This window comes from Schistocerca cancellata, chromosome 1 (genome assembly GCF_023864275.1).
Source record: "Schistocerca cancellata isolate TAMUIC-IGC-003103 chromosome 1, iqSchCanc2.1, whole genome shotgun sequence".
Lineage (NCBI taxonomy): Eukaryota > Metazoa > Arthropoda > Insecta > Orthoptera > Acrididae > Schistocerca > Schistocerca cancellata.
The window spans coordinates 881,176,788-881,201,494 of NC_064626.1; the positions used below are offsets into that span (position 1 = coordinate 881,176,788).

Below are 24,707 nucleotides of genomic sequence, written 5' to 3' on the forward strand. Positions count from 1 at the left end.
ATGCCTACTATAGGGAACATTTTCTCACAAACTACTGGAGACAGAGAGGTAAAAATTTTACTGTATGTGCATTCATATGTTACAACAATACTGAAACAACAGTTTATTGTCAAAGTATTTTCTTACAGAGATATTGTACATTTATTTTTAAGTAAATTTTTTCCATCGCTTTTTACTAGACTATCACCCCTAAGTCTTTTGTAAATCAAGTAATTAAAAAATCGTTGTTTCAGTATGTAATAGGGACCTATGTCACTACGTCATAAAAATTTCAGACTTCTAGGTTGACCAGTACCTGAGATAATGTTCCTAGATGAAGTAAAAAGTAAACTTACGGGAAACGGAGAAAGAAGATTAAAACATTCCTGATCCGTAGCTAATACCCCCTTCACAGTCTTCATAATCATCTTCAAGTCTTCTTTTGGCACCCCTCTGCACCTGTCTTGCTTTTTTCGCTAATGTCTTGATTATATTATCAGCATGCCTTAGTCTGTGCTGATCTAAAAAGAACATAGCACGTACCGTACGGGAACCAACACACATACCCAACTTTTGAAGGACCTGGCATTTAGTTATATTTCCAAGATTGAAGGTTGCCACAGCATCATACACACCAAAATGTAGTGTATTAATTCCGACAAACACTGTTTTTGGGAGACGATGCCATATCACACTATTCAAGCACTCGTTGGGGTTCTGCGTTTTTCCGTGAAGACATTTCATCAGAAGACTTCTGTCAGCCAGATCTCTGAAAATGGGCTTTATTTCTGCCATGATGGCTGATGGTAGACTGTGGTGGTGAATGTATTTCTCTCCTGTTGTTAGTCCCCTATTGTATTTACACCAGCTGTTTTCACCTTTGGGGCACAAACCATGTTGTGGATGCTCATCCGTGGATGCGGTGTGGAAATATAAAGCCCATATAGCTCTCCTCATTTCTTCAAGATTGCCTGTATTTTGCCTGATTGCAAGGCCATAGCAGTTCTGAATGTGGTCTATTATGGAATCAGTCAATCTTCCTCTGCCATCCAAGGTTTTCCCATCATCTAGTTTTTTCCCTTTCATAACTGATTTTAACCTTCTCAGCCTGGCACCCATTCTCTTCTGCACATGTCCTATACATTCAAGTTTGCTTATATTTACACTGTTCCCATATGGTTTGCTTTCCAAAACTTCTTTGAATGCTTTAGAGTCACCATCTCCCAGATATTTGACATAGCGAACATTATACCACTGTGAAGAGCGATGAAAAATTTTCTTCACCCCAGCAACCTCCATGCCACCACTACTACCATAATAATTAGCAATACAGTCATCACTGTGTTCATTTTTCAGCCTGCCTGTGCACCTACAGTATTTAGACATTATTGCAACATCAATAACCTTGCCAGTATCAACACTAGTTGCTGTTACAACACCATTGTTGGAGGTGTGGCCCCTTTTCTGCCACGTGCCATCAAACGCCACTGTGAGGTCACGACTGCCGTCATTTTCTTCCACTGCTTCTTCCACAGCAACCTGCATTGACTTCTGTGCTACATCTTCAACTGCAGATCCTAGTACATAATTGTAAGCTTCAAACTTTGAAGGTGCACTTGGAAGATTTAGAACACCACATAGCATATCACCAGCTGCTTTGCCCTTACCAATTGCTCGCAATCCATAAACTAACCTAATATTTACACTATAAAGTTCAGTTTTCTTGTATCCATTATTTACAGTTACTGAAACCGAACTTGGAAACTTACAGCTGTATTTACAAACACTGCATATTAAATTAAACTGGGCAGCCAGGCCAACATGGGATTCTACTTTCAGAGAAACGTTTCCATGACATTTTTTGCAGCACAAACTGTTTTCAAGAGCTTCACACAATATATTCGTATCAATGAGTTCAAAAACTTCATTCCCTCTATCAAGTAAATTATATTTCTCTTCCAAATCTCTTAGTTTTTTATGAGAAGCACTGTTTTCATTTGGTGTAAGTTCGTTCGGCAAATCAGTAATAAGTGGATTCACATTTTCCAACAGTGATGATGATGAACTGCTTTGCTTTGCTAATGAATCATTATTTCTTTTCTTTTGCCAGTTCACACGCTTTTTAAATACTTTTGCTTTAGCTCTAGGCATTTTCACTGCGAAAAATGAAGCACTAAATACGAAATAACTCAACAACAACTACTTTCTTATATCACACTGTTTACAAAACAGTCCCGCCACAAAGTCAAAGAGTAACTTGAGGAAACCAGAGAGAAACATTTTCGGGCAACTAGTGTATAAATAGTCGCTGGAAACCGGGATATTTGAATTCATGTCACTTTAAAGGTACTGCCAAAAAGTTCATGGTCAGCCACGAGAGACGTGTATAACTAAAGCGCAATACCCGATCTCACAAATATATAAAAATAAAATAGTTATAATTGTAGTAGAGCTATGTATGATACGTCATTTTAAAGAGGAAACATGGCAGAATATAATACGCCAATAAAAAAAAATTCGATTTTTTAACCCAAAATCCGATTCCGTATCCCCTTAAAAAAAATTCTCGTAAATTTGTACTTGTATTATAGGCCACTTTTAATACTTAATTTCTGATGAAGGCACTCACAGAAGTGGTCAAAAAGAGTAAAAGTTGTGACCGAGGGCTTATTTTGTTCAACTTTAATTTATAAACGGTCACTGAACCAAGTAGGCATGTTTAAAACACGAAGGGAGCTGAATAAGCATGGAAGTGCATGGCGATCTGAATTGCTATCTGCAATCTTCTTCGGAACGTGCCAGATTGTAGACGCTAATTTCACAGGTTGACGGTCATATAGGAAATTGTCCAGTTGCATGAGTAGAAGTTGTATCGAAAGCTCATTATTTGCAATAGTATAACTAACTATGCTCTCTAAGCTTATTCACTGCCTTTTCATATCTTGAACCGTAGCGGTCGCTCGGTTCCAGACTGTAGCGCCTAGAACCGCACACTTTTGTGACAATATTCACATTTGGTTTTATTAATGTATAGGTACTCCGATGTATCGATATATCACAGTGATATGGTTCTTGTGTGTATTCATTTCTGTGAGACTGTCATAATCTTTGACTTACTTGTAATCGTTTTGGCGTGAATGCGCACGCAGCAGTCTTTGTTTTACTTTGCAGAAGTTATGTTGTTATTTCGTTTTGTAAAAGAACAGGCAAGTCTTGTGTTTGATTAAAGTGGAAGTTAAATATCTGAAGATTGATACAAAATGGTTTTCTTGATGATGTGACAATTAAGAAGAAGTATGCACCAAGTCATAAATTATTTCTATCATGCCATTGTTCCGATCTGGGATTGTTTGATCATTAAGAATTTCCTGAAAAACGTATTTGTTAGATCTTCAAATATTGCTAAAATACAGATTCGGACCTTCTATCAGCTAAAATGGAATCACCCTAGAATTAACAAGATGAGCCATAACGACTTCGATGAAATCTACGTGGGAATCCATTCAAGATAAGTGCCAAATTTAAGACTTCTTTGCAGTGACCGCATTATTTCGATTCTGACGATACAATCCACAGTAAATAAGTTGTTGCCCGATAAAGCGAACACATGCTGCGTGAGCAACATTATTAATCTGATTTCTAATCTACTTTGCAAGTGGTGGTATTGTTAGACGGCGCACAGGATAACTGAAATACGCCGTCACCCCGTCATGCTAGAATCACACGCCCCGTCATGTTGGAATCACATGCGCTGTCATGTAGCAAGTGGCACGCCATTCAGCAACTCTGGCGAGGAAATCATAATAATGTCATTTAATGGTCTAGACAGGAGACATGGCTCAATTAAACAGTCACCAGTAACATCTGGTCAGACATTCACGCAGAACCACAACTGATAAGCGCTAATAAATATGGTATGTAGATTAGCCTCATTCAAAACATGCGAATTGTGGATGTTGAAAATCCCATCACGCCTGAACGTTGCTTCATCTGTGAACAGCACAGTGGACAGAAATGTAGGATGTACTTGTTTTAATGATGTCCACCCCAAATCCTGTATCATCTCAGAGACCCTCTCTCCCCTATTTCCCGATAATACAAAATGTGCTGCCCGTCTTTGAACTATCTGGTAAGGATCCCACACCGCACAGCAGTATTCTAAAAGAGGACGGACAAACGTAGTGTAGACAGTCTCCTTAGTAGATCTCTTACATTTTCTAAGGAATAAAACGCAGTCTTTGGTTAGCCTTCCCCACAACATTTTCTGTGTGTTCCTTCCAGTTTAAGTTGTTCGTAATTGTAATTCCTAGGTATTTAGTTGAATTTACGGCCTTTAGATGTGACTGATATATCATGTATGAGCTCACACTTTTCGTTATTTAGGGTCAACTGCCAATTTTTGCACCATTCAGATAACTTTTCTAAATCATTTTGCAATTTGTTTTGATCGTCTATTGACTTTACTAGTCGATAAACAACAGCATCATCTGCAAACAACATAAGATGGCTGCTCAGATTGTCTCCGAAATGGATTATATAGATAAGGAACAGCAAAGGGCCTATAACACTACCTTGGGGAACGCTAGAAATCTCTTCTGTTTTTCTCGATGGCTTTCTGACAGTTACTACGAAATGTGACCTCTCTGACAGGAAATCACGAATCCAGTCACGCAACTGAAACGATATTCCATAAGCACGTAATTTCACTACAAGCTACTTGTATCGTACAGTGTCAAAAGCCTTCTGGAAATCTAGAAATACGGAATCTATTTGAAATCCCTTGTCAATAGCCCTCAAAACTTCGTGTGAGTAAAAGCTAGTTGTGTTTCACATGGGCGATGTTCTCTAAATCCGTGTTGACTGTGTGTCAATAGACCGTTCTCTTCGAGGTAATGGGAAACTTGTGGTATGGTCTTATGGGACCACAGTGCTGATGTCATCGGTCCCTAAGCCTACACACTACTTACTCTAACTTATACTAACTTACGCTATGGACAACACACACCCCTGCCAGAGGGAGGACTCGAACCTCCGACGGGGGGAGCCGCACGGACCGTGACAAAGCGCCCCAGACCGCTCGGCTACCCCGCGCGGCTCTCTTCGAGGTAATGCATAACGTTCGAATACAATATATGTTCCAAAATCCTGCTGTATATCGACGTTAATGATATGGGCCTGTAATTTTGAGGGTTACTCTTACTATCTTTCTTGAATACTTGTGTGGTCTGTGCATATGGCTCTTGGTGCACTTGCTACTAGTAAATATCCATTATTACATCTTGTAGCTTTCTTCAAAGTAATACTGAACTTTTCTGCCTGTCTTTTTGATAGAGCAGTATGCGAGTTAGATTTGCGCAGATTCTTTTTTTTTTTTTATTTGGTTGAGAGGCAGCTGCCGTCCCCAGTCCCCGCTACGCATACTATACAGGGTGAGTCAGGAGGACAGGTATATGCTGTAACGGGTGGTAGTATTGGAGATTCTGAACAAAAATCTTCAAATGAACGTATGCCATTTTCTTAGCCGTATACGACGTACAGCTGTTTGAAAATCACGGGTGTCAGTCCCAGGTAGTTCTTCACCAGCACTCGCTTCCAAATACAACCATAGCGACGTAGTGTTGTCTCTACTGACCATTTTAATGCGCACTTGACTTGCGCACGGTGGGATGACGAGTCCTGCAAGTGTCTATGTTATTTATTTCACAGTGCTACAGTGGTTGCACCAGTGTACTTCAGTGTTGTTACGTTTACAGCCAAAACAGTACGGTTCAGTGTAGTGAAAATTAACCAGGTCTTCACACATGCGGAGTATGGTTACGTGATTTTTGTCTATGGGTTTTGCAGTGGGAATTTCAGAGCTGCTGTATTCGAATACGAACAACGATTTCCTAACAGCTGACTTCCGGATAGAAGAGTATTTAGTAGGATGTGTGACAGATTGCGTGATTGTTGTATGTGAATGTCCCGTTCAGCAAGATCTTAGTGAAGTTGAGGACACACTTGAAATGGTATAACGCAGCCCAGCTACCAGCTCTGGAAGAACTTCTGCACTGCTTGGTATTTCACAGACACTAGTGATGCGCACAGTACATGAGCAGGGCCTGCATCCGTATCATCGGTAGAGAGTGCGACATCTGCATGTCGGAGGTTGTGCCAAACAAACGGAATTATGCAATCGATAACTGTCGATGAACGCTGTATTCCACATATTCTGTTGACAGATGAGTCAACATTTATCGGCGACGGTGTCAACAACACGCGCAGCTCTCACGTGTGGACAAAGGAAAATCTGCACGCCACTGTGAGAAACAAATTTTCACCGACGTTTCTCAGTGAACGTGTGGTGCGGTATTATTGACGGCCAACTCATCGCTCCAGTTGTTTTCTATAACCGTCTTTATGTAGAACGGTATCTTGATTTCCTTCAAAATGTGCTACGAGAATACTTGTCGGATATTCCTTTTGGAACACGACGTCGTATGTAATTGCAGCACGACGGAGCTCCTGCGCATTCCGTACGGCCAGTGACACGGTACCTAACTGAAACGTGTCCTGGTCGTTAAATCGGTCGCCGTACAGTAATTTCTTGCCCACCGAGGTCACCGAATACGTTACTGGTTGTGAGGTTGGCTTAAGAGAGAAGTCTACAAGCGCAGTGTGGACACAGAGGAGGAACTTCTCGCTCGTATTTTACGTGCATGTGCTCAAGAATAGGACTGTTCGAATGAGATCATATCACCAAGACAGCAGCTGTCTACAATAGCTGCAAGATGTTCTGCAGTTGACAGTGGACTTTTGAACATCTTTTATGAGGAAACGTCAGACCATAATATTTCATTTACTATCACCTGCAATTGACTTGCCCCCATTGTTTTCATTAGGTTTCTCAGAAACCGTTGAAACGGAATATGGCATTGTTGGCCAGGAGGCTCCATTCGGAGGAGTTCGGCCGTCGTATTGCAAGTCCTTTTTAGGTGACGCCACGTCGACGACTTGCGAGTCAATTATCTACGTCTACATCTACATTTATACTTCGCAAGCCACCCAACGGTGGCGTATGGTTCGCGGGAAGAACGACTGTCTGAAAGCCTCCGTGCGCGCTCGAATCTCTCTAATTTTACATTCGCGATCTCCTCGGGAGTTATAAGTAGGGGGAAGCAATATATTCGATACCTCATCCAGAAACGCACCATCTCGAAACCTGGCGAGCAAGCTACACCGCGATGCAGAGCGCCTCTCTTGCAGAGTCTGCCACTTGAGTTTGCTAAACATCTCCGTAACGCTATCACGGTTACCAAATAACGAGTTGGGTCTCACACGATCGCTGTTTCCGGAACCCATGTTGATTCCTACAGAGTAGATTCTGTGTTTCCAAAAACGACATAATACTCGAGCAAAAAACATGTTCTAAAATTCTACAACAGATTGACGTCAGAGATATAGGTCTATAGTTTTGCGCATCTGCTCGACGACCCTTCTTGAAGACTGGGACTACCTGTGCTCTTTTCCAATCATTTGGAACCTTCCGTTCCTCTAGAGACTTGCGGTACACGGCTGTTAGAAGGGGGGCAAGTTCTTTCGCGTACTGTGTGTAGAATCGAATTGGTATCCCGTCAGGTCCAGTGGACTTTCCTCTGTTGCGTGATTCCAGTTGTTTTTCTATTCCTTGGACACTTATTTCGATGCCAGTCATTTTTTCGTTTGTGCGGTGATTTAGAGAAGGAACTGCAGTGCGGTCTTCCTCTGTGAAACAGCTTTGGAAAAAGGTGTTTAGTATTTCAGCTTTACGTGTGTCATCCTCTGTTTCAATGCCATCATCATCCCGGAGTGTCTGGATACGCTGTTTCGAGACACTTACTGATTTAACGTAAGCCCAGAACTTCCTAGGATTCTCTGTCAAGTCGGTACATAGAATTTTACTTTCGAATTCACTGAACGCTTCACGCATAGTCCTCCTTACGCTAACTTTGACATCGTTTAGCTTCTGTTTGTCCGAGAGGATTTGGCTGCATTTAAACTTACAGTGGAGCTCTCTTTGCTTTCGCAGTATTTTCGTAACTTTGTTGTTGAACCACGGTGGGTTTTTCCCGTCCCTGACAGTTTTACTCGGCACGTACCTGTCTAAAACGCATTTTACGATTGCCTTAATCTTTTTCCATAAACACTCAACATTGTCAGTGTCGGAACAGAATTTTTCGTTTTGATCTGTTAGGTAGTCTGAAATCTGCCTTTTATTACTCTTGCTAAACAGATAAACCTTCCTCCCTTTATTTATATTCCTATTAACTTCCATATTCAGGGATGCTGCAACGGCCTTATGATCACTGATTCCCTGTTCTGCACTTACAGAGTCGAAAAGTTCGGGTCTGTTTGTTATCAGTAGGTCCAAGACGTTATCTCCACGAGTCGGTTATCTGTTTAATTGCTCTAGGAAATTTTCGGATAGTGCACTCAGTATAATGTCACTCGATGCTCTGTCCCTACTACCCGTCCTAAACATCTGAGTGTCTCAGTCTATATCTGGTAAACTGAAATCTCCACCTAAGACTATAACATGCTGAGAAAATTTATGTGAAATGTATTCCAAATTTTCTCTCAGTTGTTCTGCCACTAATGCTGCTGAGTCGGGGGGTCGGTAAAAGGAGCCAATTATTAACCTAGCTCGGTTGTTGAGGGTAACCTGCACCCATAATAATTCACAGGAACTATCCACTTCTACTTCACTACAGGATAAACAACTACTAACAGCGACAATCACGCCACCACCGGTTGCATGCAATCTATCCTTTCTAAACACCGTCTGTGCCTTTGTAAAAATTTCGGCAGAATTTATCTCTGGCTTCAGCCAGCTTTCTGTACCTATAACGATTTCAGCTTCGGTGCTTTCTATAAGCGCTTGAAGTTCCGGTACTTTACCAATGCAGCTTCGACAGTTTACAATTACAATACCGATTGCTGCTTGGTCCCCGCATGTCCTGACTTTGCCCCGCACCCTTTGAGGCTGTTGCCCTTTCTGTACTTGCCCGAGGCCATCTAACGTAAAAAAAAAAAAAAAAAAAAAAAAAAAAAAAAAAAAAAAAAAACGCCCAGGCCACGCCACACAACCCCTGCTACCCGTGTAGCCGCTTGCTGCGTGTAGTGGACTCCTGACCTATCCAGCAGAACCCGAAACCCCACCACCCTATGGCGCAAGTCGATGATGAAAATGATGATGGACACACAACACCCAGTCCCCTGCCGGGAATCGAACCCGGGCACCCTGCGTGGTATGCGGTAACGTTACCGCTACGCGACGGAGGCGGACTTAGAAACCTTTAAGAACGGGACAAATGTTGATAGGTTTTTTTTTTCTGAATCACTTCTCAAAGCCTGTACCTTTCCTTCTGACTCGCTCTGTATTATTACTGTAGCTAAATTTTGTTTATTGCAACTAAACTCAGGGCCCATCCTTTGGATATCTATTGTACGATCATAATAAGTTTAATACTAGCTGGTCTAGTATTAATAATATCCGTATTAATATGGCTACCATTTGGCTTCCATTGGGATTTACACGTGATTCTACACTGTTGTTACCACACAAACACACTAAGTGACAAAACAGTTCACGGTAGGCCGACATAGTACATCCTACACGAGTGAATAGAAGAACGTACCACGGAACGTACCGCACAGTGTCCATACAGGGCAGTGCTTGGAGCACGCAAGCTCGCGTGTTAGTGCAGTCCCGTGTCATGCGAGCTCACGGAAATGCGACAGATACATCAACGAACACCAGCTGCGTGGCCCCCCTCTACAGAGTCTGCACAAAGTACAAAGAGGCGTCGAGGATATGAGGCGCCAAAGAGAAGATAACTGGCAAGTACGAAAGCTCAAACTCTGCCCTTCGATATCCCCCATTAAGGACTGGGGGGCCAACGTGAAGTGCACGTAAGCATCACTGCCCCCGTGCAACCAGCACAAGACATCGCCAACGCTGCGGTTTTTTTTAACCTCCACAACACGCTCTTAGCGCCCAGTGGCACAGATAGCAATGTGCGTACAATCTGTTCACATGAATTCGGCAACTTTTACCAGGTCGGTTCAAGAACTCCGCAACTTGCCTAAAATTGATCTTATTTGCTACTACCCGAACTCGGTAACTAGCAGCAGACTTCTGATTATGCCATGGCCACTCCCCGAAATGTTAGTAAGTCATATTATTGGAACAGAGAAATGTGCTAAACATTAACATTACATTTTTATTACACATTTTCGGAAATGCAAACAATTATCTAAAATGCCCAACTGACAGAGAAATGGCGATAAAGTGTTCGCGGGAAAGAAATTATAGTAATGAGCACTCACTGAAAGTACTTTTATACAGGTGATAAACTAATGATAATATTTACGCTTTGTATAAAACACATTTAAAAATACAATCTATCCATTTCACCATTTTGCCGTTGTACACTTTTGATCTGGATGAATTATTCTTTTTATTTGGTTTTCTTGTAGTTTTTGGTACGGAACCAGAGCTGATATTATTTAACCAACTACAAGAGTCTGTAATCTTCTCGAGTTACCGACAAAAGTGTAACATTTAGAGTGATCCGACTCAAAGAGTTAAAACGACACTGAAACCTGTCGCACGTATTTGTCGTTTTCCCAAGCGCAGAGGACTCCTCTGCCAAATAGGATATAAAAACGCATTTTTCTCATCAGTACCATTGTCTATGAGAGTGAGCTGCGCCGATTACGAATATTCTGGCATGATACTCATAGATTATAAAAGTGCATGAATGAAACCGTTTCCCTTTTTGACACTTGGTGGCCTTTATTTTTTATTGCGTTTGTTACCGATTTCTTGCCTATCTGTTGTAATAAAAATGGATCATGAATTTATTTCCCATGTATGTAGACAAAAAAATGATCATTTCTTAGCGTAAAAATTTTGACGTAAGTCTTCTTGTTCGATCATCCCCAACCGTATTCACCAGTAGATTTCGGTTTCCTATAATGTCTGATTGTAAATTTTTTTAAAAAGTTTCTGGCTCCTTTCATCACCCATGACGTTTACACTATTCTCCATCTTCATTGTCACTACCCTATATGTCTAACAACACTTTGCAGATACTAACTTTCTGGGCACTAGGAACAGCACTACTATGCTCGTCTTTTCCGCGAACTGCAAGCTACCTGGCCAAAGGTGACGTTGCCGGAAGCATCTATTCGGCTAAATACCCTGTTTCCTCCCCGAAGGCCAAGCTGCAAATGTGGGTAGGGGGATTAGTGGACCCGCTCTTGACTTTTTCTGAGTCGCGGAGTTCATGTCTGCCTCAAATACCCAGAAGAGGTTTAAAAACGACGAAAAAAATTCAAGAACACAACAGACACCGGAATAACGATAGAATTTGGATCAGACGCTAATACAGAAAAACCAAAGACGCCATAGCACACAGAAGTCCAATGACAGTTACCAAGTGATTACCTGTAGAACGGATAGGAGTTGATGGTTCCTGATACGATCAGAAAAAAAGTATTTGCTCTGAAAATTGATGTCTGATGACTGAAACCAAGTTCGCGAGAAAATGTAAATCTAAATCCGTTTGAACCAGCGATGAAAAGAACCGCAGCAGCAGCTGGATACGCTAAGTCAATTAAGGCTTCCTCAATTAACAGTTGCGTAGAACACATGTGAACAGCATTAACATTCGTCAACAAGGATGGAGGCTGTTGCTTCAAAGCTAAACTCTGGCCACCTTAGAACTGACTTTGTTGAGTGTTGAAGAGCGCCACGGTAGTTATACGGTGTTGTGCACGAAGAAAGATGGGCAGCTAACTGCTGGTATCGACGTCAGTCCAAAGTGCCATTAATCGCTGCACAGGAACCAGAGAGCACGAGGTCTGGTTAGTATTCCCAATTTCTAAATGCAGACGAAGTGTTGACTGAGAGTCGATATAGACTTACCTTGGTGAGGTCATCGTTGAACCACGCTTCAGTATAGCCTACTTCGTCTGCGTCCAGCTTGAAGTTCCAGAGGCCGTCTAGAGGCCTCACCTCCCTGGACTCGGATTCCCTGGGATACAGCACGCCACTTTTCGCGACTGGCGCCACTGCAGCTGTAGTCAGCAACAGACAGAACCTCCACATCCCGGACATGGCGGCCTGTGAATAAGATGGTCAAAAACAAAAATTAAGGTTTCTTCAGTATTTGGGACATGAAGCAAATTTACATAAAGGGAAGTCAGAAGTTAGATACCTTGAAATGAAAGAAAAGTGATGCGTCATCAAAATTTCCTTTTTTAGAGCTCCGAACCTCAATCGGTAAGAGCTGTACCCTCATAGGGTCACTTCGTTATCCGCCTGTCTGTCTGTCTGACCGACTGTTCAAATCACATTTTCTCAGGATAGGGTAGACTTATCAAGTTGAAATTCACGTCATACATTAGCGTCTATGGTCTCTTGGCGGTATAACAAACGTTAGCTTCAAAGTCAGTGCCATCAACATGTCACACTTGTTGGTACTCGCAAACTCATTCATTTAAACCTATAGGATTCTGCCCGTTGATCTAGAATCATGAAATTTGGCACGAAGCAATGTTTCGCAGTACAACCAAAGAAAAAATCCGAAAATTGTTAATTTGCAATTATATCACATGAAAAAATATTTCGTTAGACATATGTTACCCGACTCCAAACTTGAAAGTAAAACATTCTCGAAAGTCTTGGAATGCCTGGGAGCAATATCTTGCCACTATCAATGTCGATAACAGGCAAAAATCGTCGAGATCCTTGATTTCCGGATAGGATGAACTGTGTATATACGTAATTAAATTTGTACGGAACCTTCAGTGCATGAGTGCTGCTTACACCTGGACAATTTTTGTTTTCAGTATGACAGAAAAATATTTTAATCTCACACACAAAAAAAAAAAAAAATCGAGTAGTCTAACGGATTCTTCCATCACTTCTACAATTCTGCTGCTATATGAGAGCTGTAAGTATCCGACCTTTTTTTATCATTGACACCAACAATGGTATGGGGCGGTGTACACTTTATGTTTGTAGGCATACGTAGTGTACATATCTGATATTTTTAATGACAGCGGAAACAACCAGTCTCTGCTAGCCGTTGGAAAATGAACACATATAAGTGGTAGTCGTCGGATTTTGTTTTGTGGGCAACAGACAAAGTGGAACAACATTGTTGCATCAAATTTTGTTTTAAGATTGGCGATTCTCAAGTTGAAACATCCCACAAGATTCGACAAGTGAGCGGGAACGAAGCAATGAGTACCACTCAGATAAAGGAGTGGTACAACCGCTTCAAAGATGGCCGCTCATCAGTGAAGAATGAAGCACGTTCACATAGGGCTTGGACATCCAGAAATGAGGTTGTTATGGATCGCGTAAAGACCCTGGTGATATAGGGTAGACGAATCATGGTCAGATAACTTGCAGACGAGGCTAAAATTAGTGTTGCAACCATTCATTCCATTTTAGCGGAACATTTGAACCTAAGAAGGATCTCAGCAAAATTTGTGTCAAAATTGCTGAAATCTTGGGCAGAAGCAACTTCGTTCGGAGATCGCACAGGTCATATTGGATACTGTGAACAGTAATCCAAAGTTCCTTGACACAGTGATCACTGGTCATGAGTCCTAGGTTATTGTGGTTACGACCCAGATACAAAGTTCTTGTCATCCCAATGGAAGCATCCATCATCCTCGAGGTCCAAAAGAGCGACGTAGGCCTGGAGCAACGCGAAACACATGCTGACCATGTTTTTTACTCCAATGGCGTGGTCCATCATGAGTAAGTTCCAGAAGGTACTAGTGTTAATATGGAGTACTACCAGCAAATTCTGCGTCACCTTCGTAAAGTAATGAGACGCAAACGGCCGGACTTGTGGGCAGCGAGCAGTTGGCACCTTTGCCACGCTAACGTAACCGCTCATCGTTCTCAATTAATTCAGGCATTTTTGGCCAAACACAACACGACTGTGGCCTGTCAGCTTCCCTATTCGTCCAACGTAGTACCGAGTGACCCTGACCTGCAAAAGTCTCTGAAAGAAGCAGATTTCAGAACAGGAAAGACGTTATGCAGAATTCGACGGAGCAGCTGCGCACCATACCGAACGATGTTTCCAGAGATGTTTTCAGCAGCGACAGCAACACTGGGAGAGATGCGTAGCAGTTGTAGGGGGCTACTTTGAAGGTGACAGGTGCCAAACAATTCTATATGAATAAAGACAGATTTCATAAGCAAAATTCGGATACTTTTCGAACACCCCCCCCCCTACCTGTGGACCGTGGGCGATTCTCAAATTCACGTAAGAGTGAATTAATTCTTGAATTGCCTCGGAAAACGTTTGTGAACCATGCCCTAGGCTCATCAAAACTTGCAGAGATGCTTTGTGAACATAGGTGGAGCTTGATAAGCGATAATTTGACTGGATCTCAAGTGATTTAACATAATAATAATTCATTTTCCTCATTTTGAGATTGAAAACAATGAAAATCAGGTAGCGTCCCTGTATTTTGACATTGTGGGATATTCTCACTTGCTATTCCATTATTTACTGTTTATTGCTCGCTTGTTAGGATGTAAGGTCGGCGGAGAAGAAAACCAATGGGGACATCGAGACAACGTTAGAAGACACGAGGAAAGTAAACCTCTCCTTCTGTCTGGTAAGGGAAGAAGAAAACATGCTACACCTTTTCAACACGAATTTTCAATGTAGCCCTCCACATGCAGCAATTCGGAAACAACCACTTGCGCTGTTATCGGGTCCCAAAAAGTAATTTGTTACGGCACGGACATTCCGTATCTCATCCTAATTAGTTAAGTAGTTCGGCAGTGGGGTAAGAAGCCGCTACACACCTAATTTGCTAACAAATGGAGAGTGATAGTAGCTTGTTCGGGGTTTGTGAGTACACGGGCAAACTAAAGAGGTATGTGGATAAGCTCTTGTAAAGTGCTGTAACGATTAAGGAAGTAAAATGTATAGAAGATAAAAAGTTTTAGCCTGACAAAATGTGGCAAAAATTCGTTTTGTCAGTTTGCATAACTAGAGTTTGAATTGTTATGAGAAGCATAATGTGAGGGTAGCATTAACAATGCAGTGACAGAATTATTTTTCTCAACCCTAAGACGAAACTATTCCTAATTACTATAATACAGGTTTGGGTCTCACTTTATCATAGTGCAATGATGACGAGAAAATATTCGAGCAAATTGGGAAAACAATATAGAGGGTACATTTTCAAAAACAATTTCCTAGGCAAAAGCGACATTGTGCCTGTGTATATCACAAGGCAGAGTAAAGTTTATTATCTCCATTACACTGGCAGAATACCGCCAGCGCTTCAGTCTGGTTACATCCAAAGGACATTCAAGTTACAGCAAAATCGGAGTCCAGACGTGATGAAGTGTCTTGAACAAAATGACCTACATAGTTATCATTAGAAATATCGAAAACACGAATCAATACCGAGCTTGTGCTTACAAAAGGAGATATATTCCCACAGGATAGGTAGATTTCACAACAGAACTGAGGACTTGTTGACAACAGGAGTAATCTGTTGACTTACAAACCTATATCACTGACATAGATTTGCAATCAGATTTTGGAACATATATTGTATTTGAACATTACAAAGTACCCAGAAGAAAATGATGTCGTGACAGCCAGCCAGCACGGATTCAGAAAATGTAGTTCTTGTGAAACAGCGCTGGCTCTTTATTCACACGAACTAATGAGTGCTATCGACAAGGCTCTCAAACTGATTCCACATTTCTAGATTTCCAGAAGGCTTTTGACATCATTCCTCACAAGGGGTTTCTAATCAAATTCCGCGCCTATGGGGTATCGTTGCAGTTGTGCGACTGGATTTGTAATTTCCTGTCAGAAAGGTCACAGTTCGTAATAATTGACGGGAAATCATCAAGTGAGACAGATATGTTATCTGGCGTTCCCCAAGAAAATGTTTAACCGCTACCCTGCTTTTAATTTGCACAAAAAATTTAGGAGACAGTCTCAGCACTTCTCTTACATTTCATGTAGGTGATGCCTTCGTTCAGGATCTAGTAAAGTCATCAGAAGATCAAAACCAATGGCCATGTACAGAAAGCAGATAGATGTTATAAGAGTCGGGGGGTATGAAAGGGAAGCAGTGGTTGGAAAGGGAGTGAGACAGGGTTGTAGCCTATCCCCGATGTTATTCAATCTGTATATTGAGCAAGCAATAAAGGAAACAAAAGAAAAGTTCGGAGTAGGTATCAAAATCCATGGAGAAGAAATAAAAACTTTGAGTTTCGCCGATGACATTATAATTCTGTCAGAGACAGCAAAGGACTTGTAAGAGCAGTTGAACGGAATGGGCAGTGTCTTGAAAGGAGGTTATATGATGAACATCAACAAAAGCAAAACGAGGACAATGGAATGTAGTCGAATTAAGTCGGGTGATGCTGAGGGAATTAGATTAAGAAACGAGAGACTTAAAGTTGTAAATGAGTTTTGCTATTTGGGGAGCAAAATAACTGATGATTGTCGAAGTAGAGATGATATAAAATGTAGACTGTCAATGGCAAGGAAAGCGTTTCTGAAGAAGAGAAATTTGTTAACATCGAGTATAGATTTAAGTGTCAGGAAGTCGTTTCTGAAAGTACTTGTATGGAGTGTAGCCATGTATGGAAGTGAAACGTGGACGATAAATAGTTTGAACAAGAAGAGAATAGAAGCTTTCGAAATGTGGTGCTACAGAAGAATGCTGAAGATTAGATGGGTAGATCACATAACTAATGAGGTATTGAATAGAATTGCGGAGAAGAGGAGCTTGTGGCACAAGGTGACTAGAAGAAGGGATCGGTTGGTAGGACATGTTCTGAGACATCGAGGGATCACCAGTTTAGTATTGGAGGGTAGCGTGGAGGGTAAAAATCGTAGAGGGAGACCAAGAGATGAATACACTAAGCAGATTCAGAAGGATGTAGGCTGCAGTACATACTGGGAGATGAAGCAGCTTGCACAGGATAGAGTAGTATGGAGAGCTGCATCAAACCAGTCTCAGGACTGAAGACCACAACAACAACAACAACAATGAGATAAATCTCATGAATTTAAAGATTGTCGACTCATCTAAATAACTACAGATTACAATTACGAACAATTTAAATTGGAACCATGGCACATAAAATGTGGTAAGGAAGGCGAACCTGTAGAACAGTTAGCAGATGTAACAAATCTATTAAAGACATTGCCAACATTTCAATGTTATTTATAATCCGTCTTGATTGCAAAAATGTTTATTCACATGACCGGTTTCGGTTCCTCTAGGATCATCTTCAGATCTGCAATTGCAGATCTGAAGACGGTTCTAGAGGAACCGAAACTGGTCATGTGAATAAACATTTTTGCAATCAAGACGGATTATAAATAACATTGTAAAACCAGTGATTGCGGTATCCCATCAGACATTATATCTGTTTTTGCAAAAATTGCCTACATTTAGCTTGTCCGTCCTCTACTGCAGTACTGCTGCGCAGTGTGGGTTATTTACTGGGTAGGATTGACAGAGGACATCGAAAAAGTTCAAAGAAGTAATCATCTTGTGGTGTTGCAGTTCTTCTTGTTATGTCCGTGCTTGTTACGAAAATAGGACGAGGAGTTCCGCCTTATGCAAGACACCTTGCTGGGTGAAACAAAACGGAAAAAAGGTGTCTTGCATAAGTCGGAACTCGTCGTCCTAGTTCAAAGAAGGGCAGCTCATTTTGAATTATTGTGAAATGGGGGAATTGCGGAGAGTGTCACGAATGTGATAAGCAAATTGAGGTGGTAAAAAAAGGAGGGTTCTGAAGATGCGGAAGAGGCCAAGACGGGCCTCAGGGTCATCTTTGAGAAAACGGAGTTCACAACTAACATCAGGCTAGCGCTCATACACTACTGGCCATTAAAATTGCTACACCACGAAGATGACGTGCTACAGACGCGAAATTTAACCGACAGGAAGAAGATGATGTGATGTGCGAATGATTAGCTTTTCAGAGCATTCACACAAGGTTGACGCCGGTGGCGACACCTACAACGTGCTGACATGAGGAAAGTTTCCAACCGATTTCTCATACACAAACAGCAGTTGACCGGCGTTGCCTGGTGAAACGTTTTTGTGATGCCTCGTGTAAAAAGAAGAAATGCGTATCATCACGTTTCCGACTTTGATAAAGGTCGGATTGTAGCATATCGCGATTGCGGTTTATCGTATCGCGACATTGCTGCTCGCGTTGGTCGAGATCCAATGACTGTTAGCAGAATATGGAATAGGTGGGTCCAGGAGGGTAATACGGAACGCCGTGCTGAATCCCAACGGCCTCGTATCAATAGCAGTCGAGATGACAGGCATCTTATCCGCATGGCTGTAACGGATCGTGCAGCCACGTCTCGATCCCTGAGTCAACAGATGGAGACGTTTGCAAGACAACAACCATCTGCACGAACAGTTCGACGACGTTTGCAGCAGCATGGACTATCAGCTCGGAGACCATGGCTGCGGTTACCCTTGACGCTGCATCACAGACAGGAGCGCCTGCGATGGTGTACTCAACGACGAACCTGGGTGCACGAATGGCAAAACGTCATTTTTTCGTATGAATCCAGGTTCTGTTTACAGCATCATGATGGTCGCATCCGTGTTTGGCGACATCGCGGTGAACGCACATTGGAAGCGTGTATTCGTCATCGCCATAATGGCGTATCACACGGCGTGATGATATGGGGTGCCATTGGTTACACGTCTCGGTCACCTCTTGTTCATATTGACGGCACTTTGAACAGTGGACGTTACATTTCAGATGTGTTACGACCCGTGGCTCTACCCTTCATTCGATCCCTGCGAAACCCTACATTGCAGCAGGTTAATGCACGACCGCATGTTGCAGGTCCTGTACCGGCCTTTCTGGACACAGAAAATGTTCGACCGCTGCCCTGGCCAGCACATTCTCCAGATCTCTCACCAATTGAAAACGTCTGGTCAATGGTGGCCGAGCAACTGGCTCGTCACAATACGCCAATCACTACTCTTGATGAACTGTGGTATCTTGTTGAAGGTTCAAAATGGCTCTGAGCACTATGGGACTTAACTACTGAGGTCATCAGTCCCCTAGAACTTAGAACTACTTAAACCTAACTAACCTAAGGACATCACACACATCCATGCCCGAGGCAGAATTCGAACCTGCGACCGTAGCGGTCACGCGGTTCCAAACTGACGCGCTTAGAACCGCACGGCCACACCGGCCGGCTATCTTGTTGAAGCTGCATGGGCAGCTGTACCTGTACACGCCATCCAAGCTCTGTTTGACTCAATGCCCAGGCGTATCAAGGCCGTTATTACGGCCAGAGGTGGTTGTTCTGCGTACTGATTTCTCAGGATCTGTGCACCCAAATTGCGTGAAAATGTAATCACATGTCAGTTCCAGTACAATATATTTGTCCAATGAATACCCGTTTATCATCTGCATTTCTTCTTGGTGTAGCAATTTTGACGGCCAGTGGTGTAGTTAGATTCAGATCAGGAAGAAATCAGATTGGCAGAAAAGAACCGAATACCACTGAGAAAGAAGCCGCTTCTTCTGGGATCAGCAAGATGGAAACGGCATACCAGCTGACTAGAGTTACAACAAACAATCCGTATTGTTTAAGGCTAGGCGCACGTGAACGATTTTTCAATCGACTGATCGAAAAATCAGCCAATAAAGAAATCTGTGTAGCACATTGAAAGATGGCTGAATAAGTCACCTTTCATTTCTGCCAGCTTGATACTAATTATCACGTATAAGTTGCACAGTTGACTTTTCTGTGTCTGCTCGGTCGGCAAGAGAATACGCAGGGTGTAAATATAGCACTCAAACAGGATGAATGCAAGCCCTCAACGGGCCTCCTCCTAACCAATAAACCGCCGTCTCTGACACTGAGGTAGAACAAGCTTTCATTAGAAAACACAACAGACCTTCACCCTTACCTCCAATGAGCTCTCACTTGACACCACTGAAGTCGCAAATGGCGGTGGTTGGGGTCAGTGGACCGGACCTACAGGATGTCTGGCTCGGAGATGTGCTTGAAGTGACCGATTTGTAACAGTTCGTTGCATCGCTGTGGCGCCAACTGCTGCTCAAATTGCTGCTGCAGATCCAATCGGTGCACCAGAGCCATATGTCGAACACGATGATCTTCCCTCTCGGCACTGCCAAGTGGTTGTCGGGAGTGACTGCACATTCTCGTGCCCTTCGCTGCCAACAATCGAAAGTACAGTGGCTACAATCCTGCCAAGCCTTTCTACAATATCCCAGAAGGAACATCCAGCTTCTCGTAGCCGACCTCGTTCAAACTCAGTGAGGTGCCAACAGTGGCGTCTTTGTCACCTTAAAGGCATTCTGGTCTAACATCGACTCGCCACGTTCAATCTCAAGAGTGACAAACGCTCACGACCGTTACATTGCGTATTTTAAGCAAACATTCAAATGTGGAAACACGGCTGCCAGCTTTCGTTTATGTCGCACAACTCCTTCTTGGTGTTGCGATTTTCTTCCGTAGGTGTGTTTACAACTATTGTGAACCACTTGTGAAGCGTTTGTTGCAGGAATACCGGTACCCAAGAAACAATTTTCTACAGGAATGTGAACTGCCAAAAGTAAGAAGTGTGTGATCTCAGTTCTTCGTAGTGCCTACTGAACTGACCTTTCACTTGTCTTACCCGATATTTTGTGCGTCGTTCTTTTTGTCTCCATTTTATAAGAAGACCACAAACGCACGCAAGTTCGTGCTTATATCAGCATTGAACCGGTCAATAAATCTGTCTTGCGCCCCCACAGTTATCGACCAGTTTACAAAAGCTCAGTGCTTGCTATCGGCCAAATAAAACTGGCCGCTCGAAACATCGTTCACTCGCGCTTAGTCTAACACGAGCCTCAGACACCGTTGTATCGTCATTCAATCTGCGGCTCTGGAACTCAGCAAACTGCCTCATAACAAATTACAAAGGTCTGGACGACAATTTAGAAGCCAAGGAAGATCTTAATGGATATTCTTTTATTTTTTTAAATGAACACACCGCCATTTGACTGTATTGTTGTTTATTTAATTATCTCAAACATGTTTTTATTAAATACGACGTGCTCCCACTATTATTTACTTGTCTTTTTACAAGATGATGATTACACATCTGGCATTTCGTGGAGAGCGAATATTTTTCTTGCAACTGAGACTGTTGGTTATTAAAATTAAAATTACTATGCGACTTAACATCTGAAGTCATCAGTCCCCTAGGCTTAGAACTACTTAAACCTAACTAACCTAAGGACATCAGACACATCCATGCCCGAGGCAGGATCCGAACCTGCGACCGTAGCAGCAGCGTGGTTCCGGACTGAAGCGCCTAGAACCGCTCGGTCACATCGGCCGCCTGCTTTTTCACCCCCATCCCTCTGAGAGGTAGGTGTTCTTACCCCAAAGCGATTCTTTCCAGACAGTAAGTGATATTTGTAGCACGTTTGGTTGAAATTGGTCAAGTAGTTTAGGAAGAGCTGTGGAATACAGTACATCCTTACATCTTTTTTGTAATATGTATGGATTTGGATTAGTGTCTCAGCTGGACACGTATAGGATAAGAAACTAGTGCCTTGATCACTGACCTGAGATATTGGATAGTCTGATTGTAACAATACGAGTCAAGATAGATGTAACGGAACTTGAATAGAGTATTTGCCTCTATTGTTTACGGTAGAGAGATCGATCTTTCGGTCCTGTCTGTATATTTATATATAATATTGCATGAATAAAGGCTGGGCGAGTGTAAAGCTAACGTTAAAAACGCACACCGCGCAATTTGTTACGATTTGGTCAGTCATAATAATAATAACATGCTTTTGAGTACAATTAAAATATAACGTCGATACCTGTTTAGTGTTATTGGAAACAATATGTAGTACATTAATGAGTAAGGTAGCCGATCCTATAAGAAGAGGTAAAACTGGGCATATTGAGGTGTTTTGCTGTATATCGACGAAGCCGATTATACGGCGTCATTTTTTCGTTTACTCTTAGAAATAAACAAGTAAAGAAGTGCTAATTGTGCGTTGTGCAAAAATATAGGGGCGAGTTTTAAATAACTACGGTATACGATCAGAGTAACAAAAGGACATTTAGTTACACGAAATCGCGGATAGGGAAGTGTGGTCATTAAACTGAGTACACCTACAGTGCGGTCAATTCCGGGATAAATCTATACGCATCCCACGAGGTACGCAGTATTGAGACCTCCTTTTTTAAATTTTTTTTATTTATTTATATCGCGGAGAGCTGGCTCCAATTTATGAAAAGGAGAAAAACGTTAACTTTTACGCGAACCCTTAATAATAGCGGTCCGGAGAGAAAAGTGTGTAATTCTCTTACGCCTGACAAACATTCGTGGAGGGCGGTGGCTAAACTAGAAGAGTCAATTACAAAATACTATATCATTGTCATTGACTGTTGGTGTCGAGCAACCAAAACTGTTCTTCAAAGGGTTTCGATGGAACTTGGGAGTTAGGGTTCAGGCACTCGCATATACTCCACATCAGAGTGTGAATGAGTGGTGAATGCTAAATAAAACTGTGGACAAAGTTACGTTAAATAAAACAGAAGAAACAAGACAGTTTGGTCGTATCTGTTATTATTCCATAAACTGTAACATTTCTTATTGTTGTACGAAGCGTTTATAGACGATCTTTATTACAATTTGCTTCGAAGGGATGTCGTTACGAGTTAAGTTTTGGGGACCTGGTCAAGAGGGGGTAGTTCGTAGATCCTAACTACTGCAGCTATTCTGGAATCAGGTGCTACCGTGACCGTTGTGTGTTGTCAATGACTTACGGTTACCATATCTCATGCTCTAAGATCGACGCACCTTTCCACTTGGTATAACGCTGCCTCACGGCAACAACGACAACGCCGACGACGAAGGAAGATACGGTAGATGATGTCTTGATAGACCGGTGAATTCAGACGAGACATGACGTTATCCGGCGTCTAATACTTTGTATGCAGCTTCTGCACATTATGTTGACAGTTGCAACAGTATCGGGCCATGGCGCAGCGTGCGTGCCGCAGAGGTCAGCAAACGCGCTTCTCAGCAGGAGTCGATACGTACCCTGACCGCCGACACTGCAGCCACCACCCACGCGGGCATCTTCCTCTTTGCCCTCCTTCGTAGCAGCCTCCCTCGCAGCGCACAGGCCGCAGACGGAGTGCAACTGACAAACAACCGGGGACTACACCTCATTGGTCTATTCGAAGCGTCACAGGCGCGCGTTTCGTTAGCGAGCCTTTAACAGACGCCCGGGCGTCACGTGACACGCGCCGACGCTGAGTCAAGCCCCCACGCATAGCTGTGAGCGGGCCAGCTGTTAGGTCATCGCAGGCGGGACTGCATGGTACACCGCGACTGCGGCATGTGCGCTAAGACGCCGCGCTCACGCACTGAATAGACTTGAAAGCGGAGGAATACAGTAAGCGATAAGTGTCCTTACGAACTACCGCGTAAGAAGCAATGTGCTAAACCGTTTACACGTCCATAAGAACTAATCACCAGGCTGTTGTACCACCGATTCCAAGGAAGTGGCCCGAAATACTACTACCGGATAGTTATAATTAAAGTACAGCTACTTATAGGGGTATATATATGGCAGCGAAACTTGGTAGATATGTTAATGCGGAACCGGTTTACCTTGGAGCCAGCAAACTGGCGCTGTGAATACAAGGAAGACGTATAGCAATATCTTCAATGTTATGAATAAGGAACAGAATGTGGGCAGGAATAGTCAAACAAGTGAGAAAGGCATAATGTTGATTTTATTATTAATCGCTCCTAAACACTTCGTTCAACGTGAGCACCAAGACGTCGATGATATGCTGTAGAGGCCAGATTTGCACCTAATGGCCAAAATTGGAACTAATTTTTCCAGCGTAAGCCCGTTCCGCATTAACGCGATAATATATCTACCAAGTTTCGCTGCAATTCGGTAATTACATCCCAACTGGCCCTTCGTGAGAAGCTGTACTTTAATTATAAACGCCCACAGTACATTGTCTTTATGTGATACATGCCAGTGTCAAACAGAATTATTGATGTAAAATTCGACTGAAGAGAATTTAAATGAGTATTTAATCCACCACAGCCACACGCACTGGCAGTCGCAATAATGTCGTGGTGCTCGAACCGTAGGCAGTCGATTAGAATTCTAGTGAGAAAGATCTTCATCTTCCGAATTTTGTTCCTTGCATGAGGCGACTTGCCCGTCGGTCGGTGAATTGTATGAAGTCTTGTATGTCTCATTCCATACCATTCATACCATAAAAATCCAGAACAGCGGGAACGGTCAGGCTTCTTAATTTAGGTAGCCACCCCTGTAGAACACGTACACAGTTCAGATATCAAATTTGGATATTTGTGGTAAGGACTATCGGACCAAACTGCTGAGGTCATCGGTCCCTAGGTTTACACACTACTGAATCTAACTTAAACTAACTTACGCTAAGGACAACAAACACGCCCATGCCCGAGGAAGGACTCGAACCTCCTACGGGGGGAGCCGCACGAACCGTGACAAGACGCCTAGACCGCACGTCTACCCCGCGCGGCTGTCACATATCAACCACAGGTTTCAGAAAGCTAAGGGCAAACCAAGAGCATCCTTCCACATTGTCGGAAAA

The 24,707-nt window shown here is 42.6% G+C and overlaps 1 protein-coding gene across 1 annotated transcript in view; it reads right to left on the minus strand.

Annotated features, from left to right (window-relative positions):
* Nucleotides 1-23,270, minus strand: part of LOC126190528 (beta-glucuronidase-like) — a 138,518-nt gene extending 115,248 nt beyond the window's left edge. Inside the window, exons 1-2 of the mRNA XM_049931027.1 lie at nt 23,146-23,270; nt 11,930-12,127 (exon numbers count right to left, since the gene is read on the minus strand). Coding sequence (XP_049786984.1) covers nt 11,930-12,127; nt 23,146-23,184 — 237 coding nt within the window. The 5' untranslated portion in view covers nt 23,185-23,270. The remainder of the gene's footprint in view (nt 1-11,929; nt 12,128-23,145) is intronic.
* Between the last annotated feature and the right edge of the window lie 1,437 nt (nt 23,271-24,707).